The 27825-nt window shown below is 32.6% G+C and overlaps 2 protein-coding genes across 5 annotated transcripts in view; one reads left to right on the top strand and one right to left on the bottom strand.

The window, feature by feature from the left end:
• The window catches only part of LOC127705146 (uncharacterized), a 39866-nt gene extending 25051 nt beyond the window's left edge, over positions 1-14815 (top strand). For all 3 annotated transcript variants that reach the window (XM_052209396.1, XM_052209397.1, XM_052209398.1), the window contains 5 exons: positions 7304-7396; positions 8942-8980; positions 10118-10216; positions 12092-12120; positions 14563-14815. In XM_052209396.1, the coding sequence (XP_052065356.1) occupies positions 7304-7396; positions 8942-8980; positions 10118-10216; positions 12092-12120; positions 14563-14580 (278 nt within the window). In that variant the 3' untranslated portion in view covers positions 14581-14815. The remainder of the gene's footprint in view (positions 1-7303; positions 7397-8941; positions 8981-10117; positions 10217-12091; positions 12121-14562) is intronic.
• Positions 14816-20463: 5648 nt separating this feature from the next.
• The window catches only part of LOC127705147 (uncharacterized), a 236547-nt gene continuing 229185 nt past the window's right edge, over positions 20464-27825 (bottom strand). Inside the window, exons 6-8 of one of the 2 annotated variants that reach the window (XM_052209403.1) lie at positions 27456-27515; positions 26877-26906; positions 20464-20798 (exon numbers count right to left, since the gene is read on the bottom strand). In XM_052209403.1, coding sequence (XP_052065363.1) covers positions 20746-20798; positions 26877-26906; positions 27456-27515 — 143 coding nt within the window. In that variant the 3' untranslated portion in view covers positions 20464-20745. Of the gene's footprint in view, positions 20799-23658; positions 23773-26876; positions 26907-27455; positions 27516-27825 lie in introns of both variants that reach the window. The other variant, XM_052209402.1, reaches the window with a different exon arrangement.

Raw genomic sequence — 27825 nt, 5'->3', positions numbered from 1 at the left:
TGTCGTGGAACAAATAAAACCCATGTCTGAAAAAATAATCAGTCAAGAAAAACAAATTGCAAATAACAATCAGAATATTTGTAAACTGTTTATTCAAGTACACCGCATGGAACAATGTTGTAAAGACCGTCTAGAACAAAGGAACTCGATTCACAATATAATAAAATAAAAGATTTCGAGACTCGACTTGAAAATCAGGAGCAATATTCTAGACGAACCAGTGTCAGATTTCATAATGTTCCAGTCCCTGTCGATGGTCAAGGTCAAATCCAGCACCCAGTTAATACTGATCGTTTGATACTTGAAATCTGTCAAAATAAAATGAATCTAGACATCAACATTGATGACATTGGCAGGACCCATGTTATAGGGAAGCCACGAAATGGTAAATCCCAAGTTATCGCAAGATTTGTTTCGTACAGGAAGAAACATCTGGTCTATTCCAATGAAAAAATACTAAAAAATGATGAAAATGGTACATTTATCACGGAAAATTTGACCAAATTTAGAACCACGCTTGTACAAACATTAGCCCAGATGAAATATAATGGTAACATAACTGCTTACTGGACTGCTGATGAAAAAATATTTGCCAAAAGAACCGAAAATAGCAGGAAAAAATAATAAATGAGTGGGAGGACATTAATGCTCTTCAGCGTCCAATGAGAGACCAAGATGATCTACAATTACCTGTGACACAAGCTAATGAACAGACCCCTGATGAAAGACCATAATAAGTTCATCTTTTCTCTCTGACAATGACGAATTCATGTGTTTACTGCTACAATTTCTGTTCATAATTGTTTGTGAATCTGTTGTTTCATTCTTGATGAAAATCAACATATTAAGTCAATAGTTATGTTAAAATTTACCAAAACCAACCTATAGTACATCTTGTTCGTTGTATAACCATCCGGCCTAATACTAGGGTATGCGACAGAAACTTAAAACGTTCAAAAATATTTTAAACAGTATCTCTCCTCGAAAGTATTTTTCTTCATTTATAACCAATTAACCCGTATGAAAATATTTTCTTTTTACTAATTCACAACCTTTAGAAAGCATAAAGTTTATAAGTGCCGACGAAAAAAAAAAATCATACACTTAAAAGCGAATCGCCTATTTTAAACAAATGTGTATATATGCATACTCATGCATGAAAATCTTACAACAAAATGTATTTTGTAAGTTATTGACAACATTTATTTAAAGTCCAAATTTGTTTTCTATTGTAGTTTGTTTTGGTTGATAGATTACTGTCTCAATAAAATGTACCCAAACGTGTTCCTTTGAATGCGAATATGCACTAAAAAACATTCTTTTAAACAGGTGACATCGTATGTCATATAATTTTGTACTAGTGAAAGTAATTTCAGACCAGTTAATAGTATGCTTGGTATTAGCATTCCTGTCTACATATCAATTAGAATGTCATGATTTACTTACTATTGTTCTAATTATTCGTCATCATCTCTTTTTTTATAACACAAGTCTTACACTGAAAAAGTTTTTGCCTCATTCTCACTTTTAAAAAACAAAGCAGATCAATTTATTAATTTAATGTTGGGATGTAGGACTTGTTTGCTTGGGTTCACATGTACTCTGCGTTTATATGTCATTCAATTATTTTGAAGTAAAATCAAGTTGCGGTAGAAGTATTATTTGTATTTCTATCTTCACCATATTTGCTTTATTTATATATCTAAAACCTACCACAAGTTCAAAGTAAGAAAGTTGTTAAAATATCTCCATCATCCCTAATTATGTAATTTAAATATAAATCCCATATCCTACAAAAATGACTGCCCACATCTATTTGTTTTTTTCTCTTTCAATTTTGTCCATACATTGTGATATTTTGTACATATATTTTCATTTTGTTTCTATGATGATGATGATGGTGTTGTGTGTGTATTTTCAGGTATGCATGGATCGTTTGGCTGCAATTTGCTGTAACTTATTTGCTATACTGAACCCAAATGGGTAACAGTATAGAAGACTACAGGGCAGCCATAGGTTCATTTCATATGACAAGAAAAAAATCTTTCAGTTTTCACGACTGTCGGTCTAGTTCTTATTACGAAATATTTATAACCAACTTACGGTCTACTTGTTTAATCTTCTCACTTTTTCTTCTACAGTCAGTAAATCCAAACATCGACATAGTTTTTCTGTTTTTTGTACTTCACTTTATCCTAATCATTGGGAATATTGAAACAAATCCTGGTCCTAGTGAAATGAAGGAATCGAATACACCCTTAACGGTCATTGAAAAATCCATTTCAATATGCACTTTAAATATCCGTAGTATAAAGAATAAACTAGAGTTCCTAGACAATTTCAGTGATGAATTTGATATTTTAGCTATCACAGAGACACACTTAGATTCAAATATATGCGACAAAGATCTAGAACTAGATTCATTTTCAAATAAAATCATCAGAAAAGATCGTAACAATTTTGGCGGCGGCCTCCTTATTTATGTTAAAGACGATATTGGTATTCTTCGTAGAAATGATCTTGAAAATCAATCAGATGAATCTCTCTGGGTTGAAATCCGTGCTAAAGGTCAAACATTCTTACTCTGTAACACCTATCGACCTCCCGAATTGACAGACGGTCATTATTGGACACGCTTAAATCATGCAATAGGATTGGCTTATCAATTCAATGAAAATATCGTAATTACCGGTGACCTGAACAGTGATTTATTCAAGACGCAAAACAACAAACTAATAGAAATTCTAAATATATTTAATTTACGAAAAATGTTATTGATAAACCAACTCGAATGACAAATCATAGTAGCACACTACTCGATCCAATTATTTTAAGTGACACTTTGTCGTACTATATCTCAGATGTTATACCAACGCCTGCTAATATAAGCGACCACGATGCACCAATCATTTTTCTCGAGTGTCCGACAACTGTTACACGTTCGTATAAAAGAGAAGTGTGGATTTATGAAAAAGTTGATACAGTTAAATTCTCTGAAAAAATGGACGACGTTGACTGGAATGCACTGCTTCCTGATAATAAAGATGTGGATGAACTATCTGGAATCTTTACTGAATCATTCTTAAATATCGCGAGGGAGTGCATTCCAACTAAATTAGTTACTATACGTAGTTCTGATAAACCATGGTTTAATGGTGAATTAAAAAGAGAAATTCGAAAACGAGACCGTTTTAGAAAAAAATGCCCTGAAATATAAAAGAGAATCAGATGTTGCAAAGTACAAGAAACAGAGAAACAAAGTTAACAATTTAAAAAAGATCGCTAAGGAAAGATTTGAAACTAATTTAGATAATATTATATTGAGTAATGCTCCAAATTCAAAAAACTATTGGAAAATAATGAAAATGTTAATCAAGTCGAACAAGAGTTCAAATAATATTCCTCCTCTTCAAAACATAATAAACGATGAGGATTTCAATGACATAGTTTATGAGGATAGTGAGAAGTGCGACCTGTTGAACAAATATTTTGGTTTGATAACCAACCTCGAGAAAGAAAATGTTCCTGTTCCAGAATTTAAAGTAAAAACTAATACTAATATTCAAGATATATACATAAATCAAACTGAAATAATTGATATTATCAAAACTATTGATTCGAATAAGGCATCGGGACCAGATATAATTAGTCACAGAATGCTGAAAATTTGCCCTAAGAAAGTGTCGGTTCCTTTACAAATAATATTAAATAAATCTCTTCAACAATGTAAGTATCCTTCTAGCTGGAAGGTTGCAAATGTTATTGCTATTTTAAAAAAAAGGTGATTCGTCATTACCTTCAAACTATAGGCCAATCTCTTTAATAAGCTGTGTAGGTAAAATCATGGAACGAATTGTTTTTAAACATGTAATACTATATAATCATCTACATATGAATAAGCTAATTTATGAATATCAGTCTGGATTTTTGCCAAAATACTCAACTGTACATCAGCTACTAGAAATGTATAATTGTATTCTTAACTCACTAGAAAAGAAGGAAATAAATTGTTTTGTCTTTTGCGATTTTTCTAGAGCTTTTGACAAGGTATGGCATAGAGGGCTCTTACATAAAATGAAAGCTTACGGAATACATGGTAATTTATTTAACTGGTTTGAGAGTTATCTTTGTGATAGGAAACAAAAAGTTGTGATTAATAAATCATCATCCTCATTTTGCAGTCTTTCAGCTGGAGTACCTCAAGGATCAGTCCTTGGTCCCTTATTATTTATAATATATATAAATGACATTGCAGAGAAACTCGCATCCCTGACCAGACTCTATGCGGATGACACTTCGTTTAATTACTCAGGGCACGACAAAGAACATATAAAAAAATGTTATTGGTCGTGACCTCGAGGAGCTGAACGAATGGTCAAGAAGGTGGCTTATGTCTTTTAATCCAGACAAAACAAAAATAATGATTTTTTCAAATAATGACGCTCCAGATCTAAAATTCTGCTTAAATAACAAAGAAATTCCTATTACAAAATGTCATAAACACCTTGGGGTAACGTTTTGCTCTGATGCTTGGTGGAAAAGCCATATAGACAATCTGATTATTAGTGTAACGAAACATTTAAATATACTGAGAAAAATCAAGTATCAACTTTGTAGGAAAAACTCTATATAGTATTTATAAGACCAATTTTTGAATATGCAACTGAGGTTTGGGATAATTGTGGGATAGGATATGCTAATAAACTTGAAAGTCTGCAGCTAGAAGCTGCTAGAATAGTTACTGGTTTGCCTATATTTACAAAATCTGAAAATCTGTATGAGGAAGTTGGGTGGGAAACTTTAGCTGACAGGAGGAAAAGACGAAAATTACAAATGTTTTATAACATTCAATATAAACATGCTCCGGATTATCTATGTAATCTAGTTCCACCCAGTGTACAGAGCACAACTGTATATCCCTTGCAAAATGGCAATGATATCATTGTTCCTTTTTGTAGATTATCCCTTACTAAAGAATCTTTTATACCATCAACTATTAGATTATGGAATCATACCGATTTGTCCCTTCGAAAATTAGACTCTATCTCAAAATTTAAAATCCAATTAAAAAGGCTAAATACTATAAATAAGATGTACCGAAGCACTATTTATATGAACCGAGGAAACTAAATATAATTCTAACACAATTCAGATGCTATTCATCTTTCTTGAACTATGACTTGTTTAGAGTCAATTAAATTGCTGACCCATCTTGTTTTTGTAAATGCAACATTGAGACTGTACACCATTTCCTTTTCGACTGTTCTTTATATACACACCAGAGAGAAATTCTGATGAACAATCTAAGATGGCTCCCTGGTGACCTTATATTAAATGTTAAGTTACTAACATCTGGTATTCCGAACCTTTCGTATGAACAAAACGTCAATATATTTAAACACGTATTCGAGTTTATTAAAAGGTCTGAGAGATTTCTTGTTATATGATACTAATAGTGTATTTGCGGTACATTCACGTCATCATCCTCATCATCATTACCAATGTTTCCGTTATTATTGTTTATCTTTTTTTTCAATAGATAGACTCTTATAGTATTGTATATTCTGAATTATTGCATGCTCACATTAATATTGTATTGTAATTTATTGTTATTCGGAGCGGACTTCATAAGTATGGTTTACTTGTGTCCAATCCATTTTACTTTGAGTAAATAAAATATGTTTAAACTAAAAATACCGTTTTTAAATCTCATAAACTGATTAAGCCGGCAAATCAAGGTAAAAAACAAAACTGGGAGAGACCAAGAGAAATGTCACAATTAGGCCTAGGAATATAAGACAATCGGTAAAATTACAGATTAGACGACTATTATAGTATCTACAGATCAAAGATGAAACTAGTTAGTTGAGACAAAGACATATCGTGTCGGTCAACCAAGTCGTAATAATGACCATAAAAATTATGAAGTGTCAATTTCTTCTTTATAACTCCGGTTGAGCAGTATTTTGTATAAGGAGCACACCCTTGCTAATGAATTCCGTATAGTTTGAACATGCACGTGCGTATCGTATCATTTGCGATATTTAAACTCTGTAAGATGAGCCAGAGGATATGTTACTGCTGAGAAATGGACAGTTGATACCATAACGTTTGTCATAGATTCTAGTTTGAATTCGTCTATCTGTGTCTAAATCGGGAAAAAGATAAAGACGTAATGCAGACCTTCTTGTGATGTAGTATCATAAATCCAAAGTTCATTTGGGATATATATAATGCAATATTTCACTGATATGCAGGTTATTGAGGACCAGAGATTACCCCCAGTTTTTGGTGGGATTCGTGTTGCTAAGTCATCAGTTTTCTATGTTGTGTTTTGTATACTGTTGTTTGTCTTTTGGTCTTTTTCGTTTTTTGCCATGGCGTTTTCAGTTTATTTTTTACTCATTTACTGACAGGACTAAATCAAGTCGGCCAGTAGGGGTAAACAATTAGTAGCACTTATTGGGATACCAACTGTCTGTTGAAATATCAATCAGGCAAACTCAGTAAATATATTGTCGATCAAATAGTAAAGCATTTTAAAAAATAAGCATTTTTGGTGTATTTGTTTTTGGAATCAGTACGGTGTTTCGTCATTTCGATTCTAATGTTTGTAGAAAAAACTCTGTTTAATCAGACAATACTTTAGATCTTTCAATTGAGCATGAGGAATAGTAGTGTAAAGCTTAGAAAACCAACAGTTTTGATATTATTACAAAATTGGAATGATTGTGATTAATGATTTTGTAGCAGATCTTTAAAGAAACCACATACGATTGGCACCTATGGTTGAATATATCTTATCACAATATTTCTAAAGGCCATCTTTTACTGTAGAAAGAAGGTTATAGTCGAACATATTGAATGACTGGCTGTATATAGTTTTCGTAAGGATTTTTGGTAAATGTAAGTTTCCGGTATAAAGACGGGAGATTTTCATCTTCCGTTTTGATTTAATTAATTAAAGACAGAAGGATGGTGTGATCTTTTAAAATCTCCTACTTCGTGAATGACTTAGCGGTGTATGTCATGTATATGTGGGATTCACGGCTTTATGTAAATTCGGAGTTTTTTAATTAGGTTTCTGTTAGAGGCTATGTCTGCTTAAGCAACATCATATTTGTCGTGGAGAGAAGATAAAGCATACACATGGTCAGGCTTCTTGAAAGGATATTTCACCCAAGTGCTCATTATACGTCTGAGGGCATGACCGAACAGCTGTGATCCATTAAGACGCGTGTGCCGTATCAATAAATAATTATGCAATTTTATTGGTCATTCTATATATGTTTATTTGTTACAGATCTAGAAAGTGGTAATATATGTGCCTGTCGTGGAAATCCATATAATTGTGAAAACACAACTAGTTTAAGTTATGTTTCTGAAGGAACGACAGGTATGTGTTCAAAGTTTATATTCAAATTTTAATTTACTTTCATTAATAATCATTTTATGACCAAAGACAGACGTTCGAAACATTTTCGTATTATCAAAAACGTAAATCGTATTATTTGAGACTGGCTCATATGACTGTTCTCAATTTTTCTTCATATATAAAATATTAACAATTAGAAAAACCATTACAAAAATAGATTTATCAACGTCATTAGATAATTCATAATGATTGTGTTCCTTTCATTAATTCATAATACACCATTTCGTTATTTTTTTTTAATTTCTTATCGGAGGGGGTCCCTTCATATATTTACGCAATATTTTTTTTTCTAAATTAGAATTTTTATTTAGTTTATAGAGTTTCCAATGACAAACAATAGATTTAGATTTTTTTCATCGTCTCATGGAGACATGACGAATGCTTCATTATGTTTATACTTAATAATTTCAAACAAAACTATGATATAGATATAAGAAGATGTAGTATGAGTGCCAATGAGACAACTCTCCATCCAAGTAAAAATTTATAAAAGTAAACCACTATAGGTCACAGTACGGTCTTCAACACGGAGCCTTGGCTCACACCGAACCGTAAGCTATAAAGGGCCCCAAAAAATTACTAGTGTAAAACCATTCAAACGGGAAAACCAACGGTCTAATCTATATAAAAAACGAGAAACGAGAAACACTTATGAACCACATCAACAAACGACAACTACTGAACATCAGATTCCTGACTTAGGACAGGTGCAAACAAATGCAGAGGGTTTAAACGTTTTAATGGTACCAAACCTTCACCCTCTTTCTGAAACAATAGTGTAACATCACAACATAGAAAGACACACAATAAAATATCAACTGAAAAAGCTTAACTCAATCAAAAGACATATTAACACCATTGAACATACACTGAACAAATAAATTTGACCTATGACTCAATGTAAATACAAAATAAATAAACTAAGGGAAGAATAATAAAAAAAGTATACATGTATATCGAAACAATAGAGTTTGAGCCAGAACATTTCGATATTAAAAGCATAAAGTACATTTTCTGTGGATCATGACCAAGAAAAGTAACTCCTGGCTATTGACAATTATTCAGTACATAATCCGTTTTTGGTTATGCTGTAGTATTATTAGACGTTAGTTGTTTTGTTTTGTTTTTATTTATTTTTTGTTCTGATGTATCAAGTAGTAGTAATTTTTGATATATTGACTCTTTTCCATTGTCATTTTTGCCATATTACTGAAGTACCCTCAGTTGTTGTTTAGGTTGTGTAAGAATTATCAATGCCCGAACTGGTGGCCTGCTTTTAATCAGAGTTTCGTGAAATGACAATAAACTTTGAAGGATACCGAAAATTTATTCATATAAATACATATCTTTAAGACAACAAAACACATTGATGTGTATAAAAGCATAACAAAAATACCGAACTTGAAGGAAAATTCAAAAAGGAGAAGTGATGAAAAAATATGAAAATCAATGAAATTTTTCGTTTTCAAAACAATAATTCATTAAATATTTCATTTGCAATTGTAGGTGTTTTTAAATCAGGTGAACGTTCAGATGTAAACGATGGTGAGTCAATTTATTACAATTACTTTTAACCTTAGCTTGACAATGAGACTAGACACTACCAGGTTTTACTTGTAATTGAATTCCTTAAAAGATTCAAGATGATAGGTTAATATAGCAATAAAAATTACCCAAAAAAGAAAGACAATTTGTTAAATGAATATGAGCACATGGCTCAGTGGGGGACAAATTTGTTTTAATATCACCCTCTCTTGCAGACCAATCAAAATCGATGATTTAAAGGAAAATTAATTAAATTTTCATCAATGATTAGACAATGCTTAAGTTCTACGTTTTGGCCTTAGAACTTTAGAATGTCAAAATAAAAGATACTTCTTGCTTAATTTTTTTTGTTTTTCTAATAACATTGTTATGTACATTACGTCATAGTTAATTACTTTCAATTTAAAATTTAAAATACAATAATGGCAGAACATTCATTATAACAAATTAAATATCACATAGCTAAGAGAGTCATAGAGCAGATTTTTACCCCTCGAATAAACATTGTCAACCTTGTATCACCCTCTCAGCTATGTGTTATATATATATATATATATAATATTACTCTTTTATTGTGGTATAAGTGCCAATGAGACAACTCTTCATCGATGTCACAATTTGTAAAAGTAAACCATTATAGGTCAAAGTACGGCCTTCAACACGGATCATTGGCTCACACCGAACAGCAAGCTATAAAGGGCCCCAAAAATTACTAGTGTAAAACCTTTCAAACAGGAAAACCAACGGTCTAATCTATATAAAAACATGTTATATGAGTGTTGATATACATAAGCGTCTTAGGGTAGGCTGATTTTAAGTTACTATTTACAAAGGAAAACATAACGTAATTTATCAAAATTTATTGTTAATGGCATTGTTTTGTTTATCAGTCGCAACATTAATGTTTACGACTATTCTTTTGCTTAAATATTTTCCTGGGTCTCATCAGATCGACAACGACTGTGTGCTTGTATTTATTTTTCTTTAAGAATTGTCATTTCCCGTCGGTAGTGTTAGAAAAGTTGTTACAATGGATATCTTTTTGATATATTCTCTTTGAAAACTTTGAAAATAATCAACCTTTACGTTGATTCCGTTGAAATTATCTTGTATATATAATATATATTTGGTTAGCAGATGATGTCACAAACATGATGTGGTGGTATGTAATGTGCTGTGGGTTAGTCGCTGCTGGATTTGCAATTGTATCTTGTAAATATTCAACACTTGAAAAAGGTAATTCACCATTTATATGTTTGTGTTATTTGATTCAATTTACTTGAAGTCTATATATTAACTACTTGAATAATTTGTATAAATATATTATAAGCATAATTCAACTATTTATTAAGTAATTCAACAATTTATTAAGTAAAATTATCTATGTTTGCGTATAAAGTCTTGTCTCTGCTCCTTATCTGAAAATGTAGTATTTGCACAGAAAAGTGATGAAAAAAGGTATTAAATCAGAATTATATCTATTTTATGTAATACCTTTATTTCTCTCTTTTTATCTGAAAATACTCGAATTTGACAACAATGGTCATCTCCGTACCAGAGTCCATGACAAACGAGACGATTCTAGTTTCGAAACTATAACTTTTTTCACCTTAGCACCAATATATCAACTTCACTCCGCGTATGTAGTTTACATTTCTCAACTCATACGATATTCAAGAGCTTGTAGCTGATACTATGACTTTGTAAAACGTCATCGGTGTCTGAGCAAAAAAATAATGTATTAGGGTTTTGACAAAGAACATGTCGTCCTTTTTCTCAAAACGTTCATCGGAAAGTACCAAGACCTAATATTTTATTTACTTTATCCTTCTATTTATCTGTGTGCTATTATGTTTCTTTTGGACTTATGACTTTTGACGTAGCTCGGTATTTATACATCCCGCTATAGGGCGTTTGACCTTGGGAGTTCCTGGTGAAGGTTGGTCATGATGTTCGCGATTTATACGCAAAAGGTTTTTACAGTGTTGTTTCCGTTTTGTTTACCCTTGTATTTATATTTTACTTAATTTGTACTTTATCGAGAAATGGTATACTATATACGGTATGTATTATCAACTATAAAACTTTTTTATCGGCTTCTTTGTCAATCTACTATCAACTACACAAACTTTTTTGTTGGCGTCTTTGTCAAATTTACTATCAACTTCAACAACTGTTTTGTTGGCGTCTTTGTTAGATTTATTTGTATGTTTGTTTTAATTTTTAATTCAGTTGTGTTGTATGTCTGTGATGTATGTTTGCACAGTTTTGGCTGCTGGATCCCAATTATTGTCACAATAACCTACATGTATAATGTCTGTTTTTGGTTGCTCACCAAATTTTGTCAATACAACGGAACTATAAACAATTGTCATACAAGTGGGAGGTTTAGCTTCATTTAGCTATACAACCAGGTTCAACCCACCATTTTCTCTTCGAAATATGACTGTTCTAAGTCAGGAATATGATAGTTGTTTTGCATTCGTTCCTTTGGTTGATAAAGTTTTTCATTTTGTCAGTTTAAATGGACTTCCCCTTTTTTGAATCTACATTAGAGTTCGGGTTTTTTGTATTATTTTTTTATAAAACAAACTAGCAAACTAGTTTAACCCCGACACATTCTGTATGTGATTGTCCCAAGTCAGGAGCCTGTAAATCAATGTTTATCGTTTGTTGCTGTGTATCATTTATTTTCGCTCATTATTTTGTACATAAATCAGGCCGTTAGTTTTAATTTTTTTACATTTGTCATATCGGGGCCTTTTATAGCTGAATATGCGGTATGGATTTTGCTTATTGTTGAAGGTCATTCGGTGACCTTTAGTTGTTAACTTCCATGTCATTTGGTCTCTGGCTGAGAGTTGTCTCTTTGGCAATCATACCACATTTTCTTATTTTCATATGTACAGTGTGTGTTGATGACAAAAACGTCCTCCAATATAGTGAGCAAAATGAAGGAATATGTTTTGCTTAGAATATTTTTACGAAAATTAAGGTCAGCAATGTCCTGATAAAAAACCTCCAGTCTCTTCAGTTCCGTGTACATATCGTATTATACACGTCAAATTAGCATTAACATTTTTGCTCATGGATCGCTCGTTAATATTTCAGGAAGGAAAGGTGACAGTAGACCAAGAAAGGTAGATATTAAATGATAATTTTTATTTTCGCTTCATTATTTTAATAAAAAGTATGAATAAAATATACAATTAATCTAGTGAAATGTGGATACTTGTTACCGTTTTCTGAATATACTCTCATATTAATTGCATTACATCAAATTGTGATCAAATTATCACATGTCAGCCTTCTGATGGACCAAACAATACACACATATATATACCATATCGAATGGAATTACGAGTGAAAGGAAATGTGAGGTGACTCATCCTTTTAAAAGTTTGATATTTGCACAATGTTCTCTAGTTTTGTTATTGAATAAAATTTCCAGCTGTTTTGATTCTAGCGCCTCTGGTGAGTTTTTTTTTGGTATACAAAATACGCCTCTTGCGTACTGAATTAACTCAGTGGTTAAAATGTCTGTGTTGACATGAAATATCAATAATGCTGTAATTTTCTGCAAATAATTCGTTATAAAATGTTAATTATCTAACCTCCTATATATTCAAGGAATATAATTGGTTAAAAAAAACCAATGGAGACCCTGTATATTTAATATGGGGTTAGTGGGCGTGTCTTATTTTGATATACAGTTAGTAGCAGTGTTACGTCCCTTTATAAAAACAACTTGACGATGAAGAAAATGTTGAAAAAAGTTTCGCCCAAACAACAGATGTAGAAATTGATGATGAACGACTGAAAATGCAGAAAACACATGAAAGCTATCAACTTGCTTTGTTGGCATTTGTTATTGTATTGACCAATGGAAGTAGGTTCTTAATATTGAAGACTTGGTCACTTTGACCGGCCACTTATCTAAATGCCACATGTTAAGATAGTCAGTTATATAAATTCGTTCCACAGTGTGCTAGTCAGTAACTGCGAGTACTCTCAGATCTGTACTTAGTGTCTTTTTGTTGTGGGAATGTATAAGTACCCGCCCACGTCCACTCTGTGTATTTGTTAGATGTATTTCTATTTGTATCCATCTGATGAGTTAAGCCTTTTTCAACTGATGTTTTAGTTTGTTCTTACATTGTACTTATACACCACTGTCCCAGGTTAGAAGGGGGGGGGGGGGGGGGGGTTGGCGCCTTCAAACAAGTTTAACCTCGCCACATTCTGTGTGTGCCTGTCCCAAGTCAGGAGCCTGTAATTCAGTAGTTGTCGTTTGTTGCTGTGTAACATATTTGTTTTTCGTTCATTATTTTGGACATAAATAAGGCCGTTAGTTTTCTCGTTTGAATTGTTTTACATTTGTCATTTTGGGGTCTTTTATAGCTGACTATGCGGTATGGGCTTTGCTCATTGTTGAAGGCCGTACGGTGACCTATAGTTGTTTTAAAATTTCGGTGTCATTTGTTCTCTTGTGGATAGTTGTCTCATTGGCAATCATACCACATCTTCTTATTTTTATAGTCAAAGGGTATATATGGGGCCAGTAAATTTTAAAAAGATGAAAACCTAAGTAAATTTCATTATTTGTTTAAAATTGAAAACATAGCACATGTTTCTAGTAAGATAAAGTCTAGAAAACACAGACGTATCTGGTATCTATGATGAGTTTAGAGATGTTCATGTATGTAGATATTCAGCTTACATTTTTTTACCAACCTCCTCTTGTTTTTACGTCTTTTTTTCCATCATACGTAATATTATATAAGATTTAGGCAAATTTTCGACAATGTTTATTTGACAAAAGTCAATTTAAAAATAAAGCATCAGCTCGAGCTTTCTATATGACATGAGTTCTTCTAGTTCATCAGATGTATGATAGGTCAACTGTACATTTTGTATTACTAATATGTTCCTTTTGTAACTCCAGATATCGGTTTTAAAAAGTTGAAGGGGTTAGATCTCAAATCTCAAATAACTATTTCAATCTCGTCACATATTAATATGCGTAATTATGACAAACAATGTAATCTCATCAATGATTGTTTTTGTCATATCTTAAAGGTTTTTGTTGTTTATATAGTTGATGGAAGATCTTTGTTTTTTTTTTGATAAATTTATTCACAACGTGTTTGTTTCGACTAGATACTGCTTAGAGCTTGACATATTGTATCTATGTTTCTGTTTGTTGTCCTTGGATGACTTTTGGTTACTTTTTTCTGTATGTTGCTGTCTCTTTGACGAACTAATTGTAAGCTGGAGCATTTATTTATCGCCACATGTTTCACGTGAATCACAGATGGTACTTTCATAGTTGTTACCAACATATATACAATGTTTCGACATAGAGCTGAGTCATTTTGAATTCATTGGTAGTTTATTGATACGTTTTCATTCTGTGCATACTACTGTTAATCTAATTATCAGTATTGAATCATCGTAATGCAATACAAATTTTAATTTTTTCTAACTTTTCGTTAACTTATTATCAATAAATGTTGCAACAGGTGCTGGAAATTTTTAAGTCATTTATTTTAATGAAAATATGTGTCACTCTTTATTTGCAGGAAATCATAGTGGTTTAACGAGAATATATAACATCTTTTATGAAGATGATTTATCAACAGCTGCTACTAACGAATGTTCAAACAATAAAAGATGGTTGTGTACGGACCATTTCAATCTATTTCCTATAAACGCGTAGGCAAATAAAGTACTAAAATAAAATGATCATCCAGGCTGTATCTTTAAATACACAGATTTTAAAAACAAACAATAGTATCTGAAATATCAAATAACAAATGTAAATCATAAATAAATCAGTTGATATCTGGTAAATTCTTATTTATTGTCTCGCCGAAGAGATTCTCACGTTTGCTGTTTGTTTCTTGCAATGAAGTCGACATTATCGATGGCGGCGTCGGTGGTCATGGCGTCATCAACTGTCAAAGCCAGTTGAAGAGGAACTACTAACGTTAAGTCAAAGATATTTAATAGGCCGTTGAAAAACAATGGCTACATTGCCAATTGACATAGAAACAGTTTATTTGTAGAAGTATTGTCATTTCAACATTTGCATTATACGTTCTAAATAACACACAGCGAGCCATATATCTGTGCCAACAGTTTATGAAATTCAAAAGAGTCATTAAAATGCAAACAAATCAATTAAAACAAGGAAATTAACCTCAACTCACTATATTAAAATAAAATCAATAGTATACAAATTCAACTCATCAATCGTATATCTTATATGGCAATCTCTATAAATAAAATTTATGAAAACAAATACATGCGTGCTTATTTTCAAAAATATAAAAAAATTAACTTTTCTCCAAAATGTTCATATATTTCTGATAATAATGTAAATGTTTGATGAGAAGTCTCCTTTCCAGTTTTTGTAGAGGGTCGTGTTGCTCAGTCTTTAGTTTGTCTATGTTGTGTTTTGTGTACTATTGATTGTCTGTTCGTCTTTTTCTTTTTAGCCATGGCGTTGTCTGTTTTTTTTTCGACTTATGAGTTTGAACGTCCCTTTTGTATCTTTCGCCCCTCTTTTTCCACTCTCTTTCACACACATCCCAACACTTTACAAATAACAAAAATGAATTTGCAGAGCTGATTGAGAGTTGACAAAAAAAAATTAAAGTGTCCAAATGTTTTCCTTTTTTGTACCAATTGCAACGTTCTCGATAAGTTGATTGGTAGGTCATATGCCGTATAATATGTCACAGTGAGCATCTTGATTTGAAAATCAATATTTAAAAATAAAAGAGCAGTCAAGTATAAAGAGTATGTGAAGAACAGCCAAATCTTTTTGAACGTATCAAATCAGTCATACGTAAATTATACACAAGATTTTCGATACATCAGCTGTTTTAGGAAACGAATGCTAGTAATTCCGTCTAATATAAAAAGCTACGAAAACGGGCACATTATTAACTAAATATAAAATTTCCTTGTTTCAAATTTTATCTTTCGACAAAACAGATGATATTCCAGGGATATCATTTAGTATTATGTTTTCATAATATATGTTTGCTGCTCAAGAGGCAGCTATTCAACAATGAGTTCTGACTGATGGAGTCATTTTTTTTAACATTTTACTGACGCCATCATGATTTGGTTGACTGTTATATATTAACTATATCATAGCTAACAATGGATACAGATGAATGCGTTAAAAACGTGTACACCTGGTTAACTTGATGACCAGATATTTTGACTTGTCTAAGTTAACTTGCGACAGGTTGTATGACTACTCAGGCCGTGAACCTAGCTAAAGCGAACAGCAAAATTGGTCATAAATAAAGGCAACAGTAGTATACCGCTGTTCAAAAGTCATAAATCGATTAAGCGAAAACAAATCCGGGTTACAAACTAAAACCGAGGGAAACACATCAACTATAAGAGTAAAACAACGGAACAACAGAAACACTGAACTGCAACAAAAACAAACGCCAAATTCATAGAAACGGACTATTTGACATGTTTGATAACAACTGCCATAATCCTTATTTGGGACAGGACATTTTAAGAAAAAATGGTGGGTTGAACCTGGTTTTATGTAAGCTATGACTGTTTTTATGATTGCACATATGTTAAACCCTACATGGACAGCCACGATCGAAACAGATATTATCTAAAGTTAACTTTTGGTCTATTCTTCTCAATACTAAAGTTAATTGTAAATTGACAAATGTCGTCTACGGATTAGAGTGTAACCTTTGCGGATTGGTATACGTCGGTGAAACGAAAGGAAGGGTAAATAAACTTATGTGCAGACTTCAAAACCACAGTGCAAGCGACGTTGTTTACAAGCATTTTAACCATCCTGATCATTTAATCCTTTCTATGAAAGTCCGCATCATCGAAAAAAATTTACAACAGGACTAACAATCTTCATCTTGCAACACCTCTCCGTAGACAAAAAGAAGACTACTGGATTCCACAATTGGGAAATGTGACACCATATGGTTGCAATGACAAAATTGATGGTATAGGTATTATATCTAGTCATTCCTGTAGCTCGGTGAATGTGATGAACATTTTCAACTCTACTCCTCGACGTAGACGCAGTCATGGTCATCGTCATTATACATCACCTACACTCCATGATGTCTCTATTAATGACCTGCTGCCATTTATACAGAAGCCATTAGGTATTCATCGCATTCGCACGAAGCTTTATTCATTACCACTTTCAAAACTGTAAAACTTATGTTTGGAAATCACTGTTACTAATCCTTATTCAAACCACTATAAACTTACAGCTATCATTTCGGATATTGCAAGTCACAGACTTTTAAAACCAGTTCGCATTGGAAAAAATGAAAAGGAGAACAGATTCTTTCTTAAACTTTCTTTTGCCAACAAAGGTCTCGATGCCATCAACTTGGGCAATATCCTTCATCATAAATCAGTTCACCTCCCTATTTTAAAGATCAGTCTGTACCTATCATTTCTTACACCTATACCAAACCAATTGCAACAAACATTTTTAATTACAAACACGTGTTGCAGGATCTCAATATTGACGACTTTAAGGCTTAACCCCCTGATTGCACCTGTGCTAGCGCCCCATTCATATATAATTCGGCTGGATCGCAAATATGAAGAACTGGATCTTCCATCACTGTATTGTATACCTAAACTACATAAAAAGTAAAATCACAAAAATACTGAACTCCGAGGAAAATTCAATCGGAAAGTCCCTAATCACATGGCAAAATCAAATGACAAAACACATCAAACGAATGGACAACAACTGTCATATTCCTGACATAAGTGTCCTTACAAACAACGGTATATTGCTGGGTCTTCAAAGTGATCCACGAAACCTCAGCAATCAAAGCCGGGCTTCAAAGTTATCGTGAAACTACCTATTCTAGAGGTGTCGTGAATCAGATGTGGATACTAAAAAATTCCAAAGATCTTTTAGAGTCAAACAATCTAAGACTCTTTCATATTGCAATAGTATTAAAACATTTGACTTTTCTATACTTTACACTAGTATTCCCCATTCCAAACTAAAAGACAAACTGAAAGAGTTGGTCCTGCTTTTTTCATAAAAAAGAGTGGTCAACGTAGATACACGTATCTTGTCTAAGGGAGGGATAAATCCTACTTTGTAAAAAATCACTCTGATTATCAAGATGCTTGATTTCTTTATTGACAACATATTTGTTACGTTTGGTTTTTCAACAAACAATCGGCATTCCAATGGGAACAATGGGAACAAACTGTGCCCCTCTTCTTGCCGACTTGTTCCTTTATTCATATGAGGCTGATTTCATACAGGATTTTCTTAGCAACTTTACTTTCCGCTATAAAGATGATGTTCTCTCACTAAATAATTCAAAATTTGGTGACTATGTTGAACGCATCTATCCCATCGAACTTGAATTAAGGATACACTAGATACAGTCAAGTCTGCCTCATATCTTGACTTACATCTAGAAATTGACAATTTGAAAACAAAACTTTACGACAAAAGAGATGATTTCAGCTTCCCAAATGTGAACTTTCTATTTCTAAGTAGCCACATTCCAGCATCGCCTGCATACGGAGTATATATCTCACAGTTGATACGATATTCCAGGGCTTGTATTTCCTATCATGATTTCCTTGATAGAGGGTTACTGCTCACAAGGAAGCTATTCAACCAAGAGTTCCAAGTTGAAATCATCTCTTCGTAAATTTTACGGTTGGTTGGCCATTACAGAATATCCGTTTCACAGATGATAGAGGAGATGTTCTAAATGACGCAACTACAATCCCGTCCCCTTTTCCCCGAATGTTACCAACCAAATTAGACTTATAACTGGGTTTGTAGTAACATGAGCAACACCACTGGAGCCACATGTTAAGCAGGATCTGCTTACCCTTCCGGAGCACCGGAGATCACCAAGTTCGTGTTGCCTTGTCTTTAGTTATCTATGTTGTGTTTTGTGTACTATTGTTTGTCTGTTGGTCTTTTTCTTTTTTAGCTATGGCGTTGTTAGTTTATTTTCGACTTATGAGTTTGAATGTCCCTCTGGTATCTTTCGTCTCTCTTTTGTGATCAGGACCGCTTTGTATCGATTGATTTAATATTCCAAAATGTCCATGGTTCTGGATATTGTCACACCGCAAACATCTGTTTATTGGAATACAAATATATTCTGAAGTGCCGTTTCAAAAATAACAAAAAAGTTATTGGTTAGAGTATTTAATGACAAAAGAGCTTACCTACATTGTTTATATTGTCCCCAATACCATAACGATCAAAAGCAGACCATTCCACATGTATGGGCTGAAACATATCTAGGACCGATCAAAGTTTTTTTTCTCGCGTTTGAATACTTTACATTTTGACATGTCAGGGTCGTTCACAGCTTACTATACGGTAAGGGTTTTGCCTATTGTTGAAAGCGGTACGGTGACCAAAAGTTACTTTTATCTACGTCATTTGTTCTCGGGTGATAAGTTATCTCTTTTGCAAGTATACATATCAAAATAAGAAGATGTGATATGATTGTCAATGGGACTCTACACCAGAGACATAATGACGTAGAAGTTAATTACTATAGGTAAACCCTATCCTAGGACAGTGGTGTATATTTCTGAATTAAACAGAGGGGACTGGTTATAAACAGATATGACAACATGTCTGGTCTAAAGCAAAACTGCACCATATTATCTTTTGACGACCAAATTATTCTCAAAGTACACATATTTCCAATTGAATGATATATGATATAGCCGTGTATTATTTTTGACGATTAACATTTTGTAATTCTGACTTTGGTCACCGGCCTACCTTTTTTGATTTGTATTTAGTAAATAGGATGTGGCATTAGTAGTGCATGTTTAAGATATGAATGAAAACCTAGTCTACAAATATGTAAGTATTTTAATAGATCAATAGTCGGTACTTCTTGACCAGCTTGATGTTTTTGTACTTATGCGAAAAAAGAATAATAAATAACTAAATTTACCTACTGCTTTCAATATAAAATTTCATAAGTAGTAGAGGAAAATCGGTGCTATAAATCGCATAATGTGCCTAGCAAACCTTTCCTTTTATTCATATTCACATTACTTTCCTTAGTATTAAACACATAATCGGTATTGTTTTTGTCCTTCTAAGGAATTTGGTAGTAATGACAGAACTTTGATATTTTCCTGTTAAATATTTTTGCAGACTTCAGACAAATTTAAACTTGAAATATTCTAGATTTCCTTCGTGCATTTTTTTATGAAATTGATGAACATATTTACGTCTTTTTTGGTATTTGTGCCTCGTTGTCGTATAACCTACTTCACATTTCATTGATATAATATATGTGTGTGTGTGTGTGTGATAAAAGGGACACTTTTTTTATCTGAAAGTGAATGACATGTTTAATGTCCAATGTAAGGGCCGGGGTAAGTACGGAATCATATCAGAATATGCGGCTGACATAGTTACTTCAAAATCATGCGTTACAAAATGTAAAAAATATATTAGTGACGGGAAAGATCTCAATTTCTACCAGACAATGGTTTCAAAATCTGTGCAAAAAACTATCCAAAAGATTTGTTGTTCCAAAATTTTTTCGATATATAATGTGAAATGGGGTTAAAAGTTTCATGTTGCTTTTTTTGATGAATTAGTTAGAACTATTTAGAAGTGATATTAAGTTTATGACAACACAGCTAATTTTCTTCTGTATGCAAACATCACTCTCCAATTTAACATGTTTTCTATATCCTCGTTTTCTGTTGCCACTTTAAATGAACTTTTCTTGTTCACGGTTAACTTTCTTTGTCTTATTGGATCCTGCTAAAATAGAATAACTCACATATGAAATTATGAATTCACAAAGAGCTATTGATTAATAGAGGTTATAGTGTCTTGAAATTTGTAGCAACCTAAAATGTTTTCGCAGTTATTGGTTCAAACATGAAGTATTGAAGTGTTTTTTATTTGTTATATTATTTATCTTTCACATATAGTCATGTTTTAATTTTGAGATTTGTATTGCATGTTGGATATGTTTACTATGTCCACCTATTATACGAAGCAGTTTTTAAGTTTTTTTGTGACTTTATTTCTTCTCAGCTTTCCTTTATGTCAATTTTATATCGGAACACTACATGTATGTTATTATGTCCCTAGAATATTATTGTTTCTCTTATGGTGACCAGAATTGAACATTTGTCATGCCATTAAGCTAAATCGTAAAAATTGAAAGGCACAAGAGGGAAAACGTAAATAGGTGAACACTTTAATATCAAAATATTTCAAAACGCAAAATATATAGTAGCCTTAATGCGGTTTTGCCTTTTCGTCATTTCGTAATTTCGATTTATGAAATATCAAGGGGGAAAACATTAAATAGCAAAAATGCGTTTTGACTGTGTTCCCGTCGCTGTAATAACAATAAATGCAGCTATACCTCAAGGAGCAAGAATAATTTTTTTTTAACTTTATTATGCCAATTTTGATTCCTAACCAAATACCGCGTAAAAACTTACCAAAGATACCTGGTTTTTGCGCGCGTTTCTGAAATTTTATCGGATTAATACCGTAGTTACGCAAAAGCTATTTAATACAATCATAAAAATGTTTTAACTGGTTAAATCCGTAACTTGTTTCTACTAAAAGGGTATTTGAATATAATAAAAACAAGTCAGAACCTAATAAAACATAAATGGCAGTACCTAGTATGTAATTAGAAGGTGAATACTATATATTGTTAAGGTGATTGTTCTATAAAAAGTAAAAATAACAAAAATACCAACTCCGAGGAAAATTAAAAACGGAAAGTCCCTAATCAAATGGTAAAATCAAAAGCTCAAACACATCAAACGAATGGATAACAACTGGATAAATTAGATATATCATTTATTTATTTAACATTTGACCTTACAGTTTCGGGTTCATACTGGGGCTGATATTGAATTGTTTATCATACAATCCAAAAAAAAAACCCATTTTATAACATATCTAAGACACAGTTGTAAATGTAAACAAGAAATGATTGTAACAGGATGCTGTTACGAAATCTCCCAACCAAAGTCCTCATAACTATTAGTATACACCTTAAGGACTCCCCAATTATCCATTTAATTCATCTTGTAGAAATTATATGGTTTGAGAGTGAGGATCTTAATTATCTAAAAAAAAATATAAGGACATTCTCATATTACATTAGGTGAGGATGAACCCTGGGAACTTCTTTTAAATTTAATTATATGTATCTTTTCATTTCAAACCAAAAAATATATATGGTTTAGGGGTAGGGATATTGACTACTTTTAAGATATTTAAACATATTCAAATGACAGGGGATGGGGATGACCCCTTAGGAGTAACCCTGTATATCGTTCAAATCATCATGGCATGACAAACCAGAATATATATGGTTTTGAGGTGAGGGTCTTGACCAGTTACAATATATTTGAACATATCCAAATGACAGGGGTGGGGATGCCTGGGCACTAACCCTGTATATCATTCGAACCATTTGACGTGACGAATAGTAATATACATGGTTTAGCGGTGGGGATCTTGACCACTTACAAGATATTTGAAGATATTCAAACGACAGGGTTGGGGATGACCCCTGGGGACTAATCCTGAATATCATTCACATTATTTTGACATAACAAACAGGAATATATTATTGAGGGATGGGATCTCGACCATTTACAAGATATTAGAACATTCGAAAATGGCATGGAGTTGGAGTGGCCCTTCATAACCAACCATATATGTCATTTGATTTTATTTATCATGTAGAACATTTGCAATTATATAGATTCTCAAATTTAAAAGAAAAAGTATAAATTGAAAAAAAATGTTCAAGGTCAAATGTCAATGTCATAAGTGACCATTGACCTATAGTCCTTGAAGTAGGCCATATGTTGCAATGGTCATTACTGGAGACCCCATGTGTCTATCACTAACTGTTATCATGTTCATGTAATCATTTGAATATAGTAAACCCCTCCCTTCTTTGGCCCTCAAAGTACCCCTTTATAGACCCCAATGCACAAACAAAACCCTGATTGCACCACGAGACACGTTTGTATCACATATTGTGGAACCCTAAGTAAATCTGACTAGCCGTTTAAGAGAACTTTAGAGAAATGGGAATTATAATAATAATTAATTATAAGAACCGAGCAAAACCAATAAGTCTCCTAACTTTGTTTGGGACACTTAAAAGAGGAGAACAGCTAAACAACAATATTTTCGTCTTATACAGTCATAGTTTATACTACGCCAATAATTTTTTTTTAAGTCGAAATATCAGACGTGGTTAGTTTATTTAAATAAATAGGAACTTAACTATCGATAAACTTTACAAATTTACTGTACATTGAGAAATTATTGCGTGTTATTTTATAAATGGGAATTATGCTGACTGGCTGAGTAACGCAATAATAAGAACTCGCATTCTATTATCTGTATCTGTATGCAGCTTTTCAGCTTTTCCTGAAGTCGCAATAATTAATCTCGCATTTATGTTCAATCGCAGTAATACATGTACGCAATAATTTCTGAATTTACAGTATATTTATTTAGATAAATATTTGTGTTTTACTAATTTATAATATGCAAATAAAAAAAAATAAACTCCATGATTTTCAAAATTGACGTAAACCGTGTATGAAAAATATAGTTTCGCATTTACCTGCTTCCTTTTTGTATCTTTCAATAACTGCATAAACAATTGAAATAACAACAAGTACACCTAACAATGCTCCAACACAAGAACCAACAATAGTAGACACATCTTTTGTCTTTCCTGAAATTAAAAGTGAAAAGCTATTCTATCACCAAATAAAAACTATCCTTATATAAAACTTAAAATGATTACTTATGAATATGTTATTTTTTTGGCGACATTTTGTTCAAGGTCATGGTTGTCTTTTTGATATTGTTTTACATCTAACCCCCTTGTTTTATTAATTTTATATTTACATTGTGTCATAGATCAACTTTTTCAGTGTATGTTCACTTGATTTTGTTAATATGTATTTTGATTGAGTTAAGCCATTTTAATTGATATTCTAGAGTGTGTCTTTCTATGTTGTGATGTTACACTATTGTTTCAGGTAGGATGCAGGTTGGCGCCTATTAAAACGTTTAAACCCGCTGCATTTGTTTGCACCTGTCCTAAGTCAGGAACGTGATGTTCAGTGGTTGTCGTTTGTTGAAGTGGTTCTCTAGTGTTTCTCGTTTCTCGTTTTTTATATAGATTAGACCGTTCGTTTTCCTGTTTGAATGGTTTTGCACTAGTAATTTTTGGGGCCCTTTATAGCATGCAGTTCGGTGTGAGCCAAGGCTCTGTGTTGAAGGCCGTACTTTGACCTATAATGGTTTACTTTTACAATTTGTGACTTGGATGGAGAGTTGTCTCATTGGCACTCATACTACATCTTCTTATATATAATTATATCTATAGAAGACATTTTGAAAGAAAAATTGTATGAAAGCTTAGTTTGGGCATTTTTATAGCAATTCAAAAATTACTACCTATCACCTTTAGCATGACAATTACAATAAAGTTTGTATAGAAATTGTTAGACTTTTTTGTAATATCATTGAAGTGGAATTTAAGTCTTATAGGATTGTAAGTATGCATTATTCAATCACCTTGCACTTTCACCACTTGACTGTGGATATCTATAGCACTTTGTTAAAATTTCTTACCAGTTGAACAGTTTGGTTTGATAAAATAAATTGTAATTTGGTCAGAATTTACAAAAAAACTGCAATAGGTGGAGAGCAACACTTACAGTCAAGTCACAGTAATACAGCAATAAAATTGATTTTGGGGACATTAAAATCAAATAAGTCAAACCCTTTTCGACGATACAACAACCCGACCAAAGAGCAGATAACAGCCGAAGACAACCAATGGGTCTTCAACGCAGCGAGAAAATTCCGCACCCGGAGGTGGGCCTCAGCTGGCCCCTAATAAAACTGTGTACTATTTCAGTGAAAATGGACGTCATACTAAACTCCAACACATATAAATAAACTAAAATAAAAAAAACATACAAGGCTAACAAAGGCCAGAGGATCCTGACTTGGGACAGGCGCAAAAATGCGGCGGGGTTAAACATGTTTGTGAGATCTCAACCCTCCCCCTATACCTCTAGCCAATGTAGAATAAAGAAACACACAGCAATACGCACAGTAAAGCCCAGTTTAAAAGAAGTCCGGTCCGATGTCAGAATAGGTAACAAAAGAAACTAAGCAAAATGACAATGATACATAAATTAACAAAGGATTACTAGCAGTTACTGACATGCCAGCTCCAGACCTCAATTAAACTGATTGAAAGATTATGTCTTCATCATCTGAAAATCAAGCACAATCCCTCCCGTTAGGGGTTTAGAATCATACCATCATAAAATATATGAGAAGAACATAACCCGTATCATGCCAACAACTGGTTTTAGAATAAATGTGTTTATTTCCGATGCAAAGACCCTATGAGTGAATCAATATTAATACCAAAATATGCAATCCTTAATGACCTGACAACAGTATCGTAACTATATCCCTTCTGAATAAGTCTGTTTAAAGGTTTGGTTAGCTTTTGAGGTGAATACCGATATTTTTGTGCTTTGTTAAGAATATTACCATAAAAGATTGGATGTGAAATACCTGAACGTATAAGATGTCTGCATGTTGATTTATATTTACGAATGATGTCCTTGTACCGATGATAAAATTTAGTAAATTTTTGACTAGTTTGTGATATCGAAAACCCTAGTGTAATAATTTTTCAGTTATACAGAGATTTCTTTCGTTAAAATCAATTACGCTGTTACATACACAAGCAAAAAGAACAAGTTGAGATATATAAACACCATAAGATGGTGACAAGGGAATGTCACCATCTAAAAATGGATAATTAACAATAGGAAATGAAAAATCATCTCTTTTATCATAAATTTTGGTATTAAGTATGTTAAATATGTTACAAGCATCCATTTCTTAAAAATGAATAGTAAGCACGGACTAATGTTAAATTGTTCTAAATATTTGAAGAAATAAAACAAAACATCTGTTATTCGATTTTTAAGGATGTGAATTTAAGCATGGATTCAATTTAGGTACTCATCATTACAGAATCAGGGATCGTTTGGAGGTCGGTTCAAACACATTTTTCGATGATTCAATATGGATTCAAAATTAACTGTATAGTAAATAAGGATACATCTACAAAAAAAAAACCAGAATGGAAACTTTTGTCTGGATCATAAATAAACGTTGGTGAAAAAACTGTCAAAATAGGTGCAATTTGTGTACCCTCACGTTAGGCCATTTTCATGTAGGCGGTGACTCCTGGCAGTTTGTGCCGATATTTTTCACAAAAAGGGAATATTAGAGGCTGTTTTTGTGTCTGTAACAATCTGTTTCTCATATAAATGACCCATGTTCCGGTCGTGTGATGCTATGGTGATTGTAGGGTGGCAAGAACGCTGATCGTCAATTAATTTGGACTGTTGGTACCATTGCCAGAGTCGGAAAATTGTGCTCTGGTGAACGTTACAAAGTTTACCAACTGCATTCTTGGATTTGTCGTCCTGAAAACGATATTCCAGGTTACGCCCTCCTTTTGCGACTGTATTTAATGGAACAATTAGACGCTTAAAAAATAGGAACGAATATGCACCACATATTCTCGTTTTTCCCGTACGTCGTTTTCGTCCAGCGTTACACATACTGACTAGAAAGTTCTCATGTGATTAAAAGCTGTCCTTTATCGGACATTTAAATTGTTAAATGAAAGCGTTATTGTTTCTTTATTATACGTATCTAAATTATAATATTTTGAAAGAAAACATAATTACACACATATTGCGGTTAATTTTGTGTGGAGAGTATACTTACTGCATATTATCTTTTTGTCATAAAAATGTTCTGTCAAAGATTAATAAAATTATATGTATTTGCCAACGTTATCGATGTCTCAAGAAAAACATAACCCCAGACTATATATAAATGCAAACTGCAAAAGACCATTTATCTGTAATACTGTCTTTTGATCATGAAAAAGTTTCCGTCTAAGTTTCGAAAAGTTACATGAAGGTTTGATATATTTATTTATGTCTGATAATTTTTTACCTAAGACTGTATCTTAATATTAACTATATAAGAAAAGTCCGTTTATAATTAAATCCAGAAAAATAGGAAAAAATATTTTAAACAGTTGATCTGGATACTGTATTTTGTTAATTTTGTTAATGAAGAAACATGTGTCCAAGAGTCATCAAACTTCATGAAGGTTTGACAAATTTGATGTCTAAATAATATATGTACAGCTCAAAATATGGAATATTATTATTATCTACATTATGATTGAAACAATAAAAAACACATGTGCTTTAATAAGCTGAATTTGAATGCTTAAATATAAGTCAAAAGCAGTACAGTATTGTTCAACAGATATATATATATAATGTGTATTACCTTTATCCCTTTTGTCTTCTGGTGTTTGAACCATAAATGTTTTCTGTTTATCACCATCGTCTGAAAAATGTTACATTTATCTTATTATATTGTTGCAAAACAAAAGTGGCAGAAGAATAAAAACTAATCATCAGAACAAAAGCAAACGGTCTTTTAACTATAAGGTGGCAAGACCTCAAAATGTATAAAAAAAACCTTTAAAACCCCTTATATTCGAATACTTCAAATTGTTATCAACATTGAATTGACAAAATATTACATTATCAAACAAATTGCAGGTCACCATAGGCGTGCTGACATCTGGGAGGGTGATACGGCTACCAAAAGTTGCATCAACCTAGTGCTTTCACATACTCATCAAAGATACCAG

The sequence above is a fragment of the Mytilus californianus genome, unplaced genomic scaffold (assembly GCF_021869535.1).
Source record: "Mytilus californianus isolate M0D057914Y unplaced genomic scaffold, xbMytCali1.0.p SCAF_6, whole genome shotgun sequence".
NCBI classification, from domain to species: Eukaryota; Metazoa; Mollusca; class Bivalvia; order Mytilida; family Mytilidae; genus Mytilus; species Mytilus californianus.
This window is presented reverse-complemented; position numbering and strand designations above follow the sequence as displayed.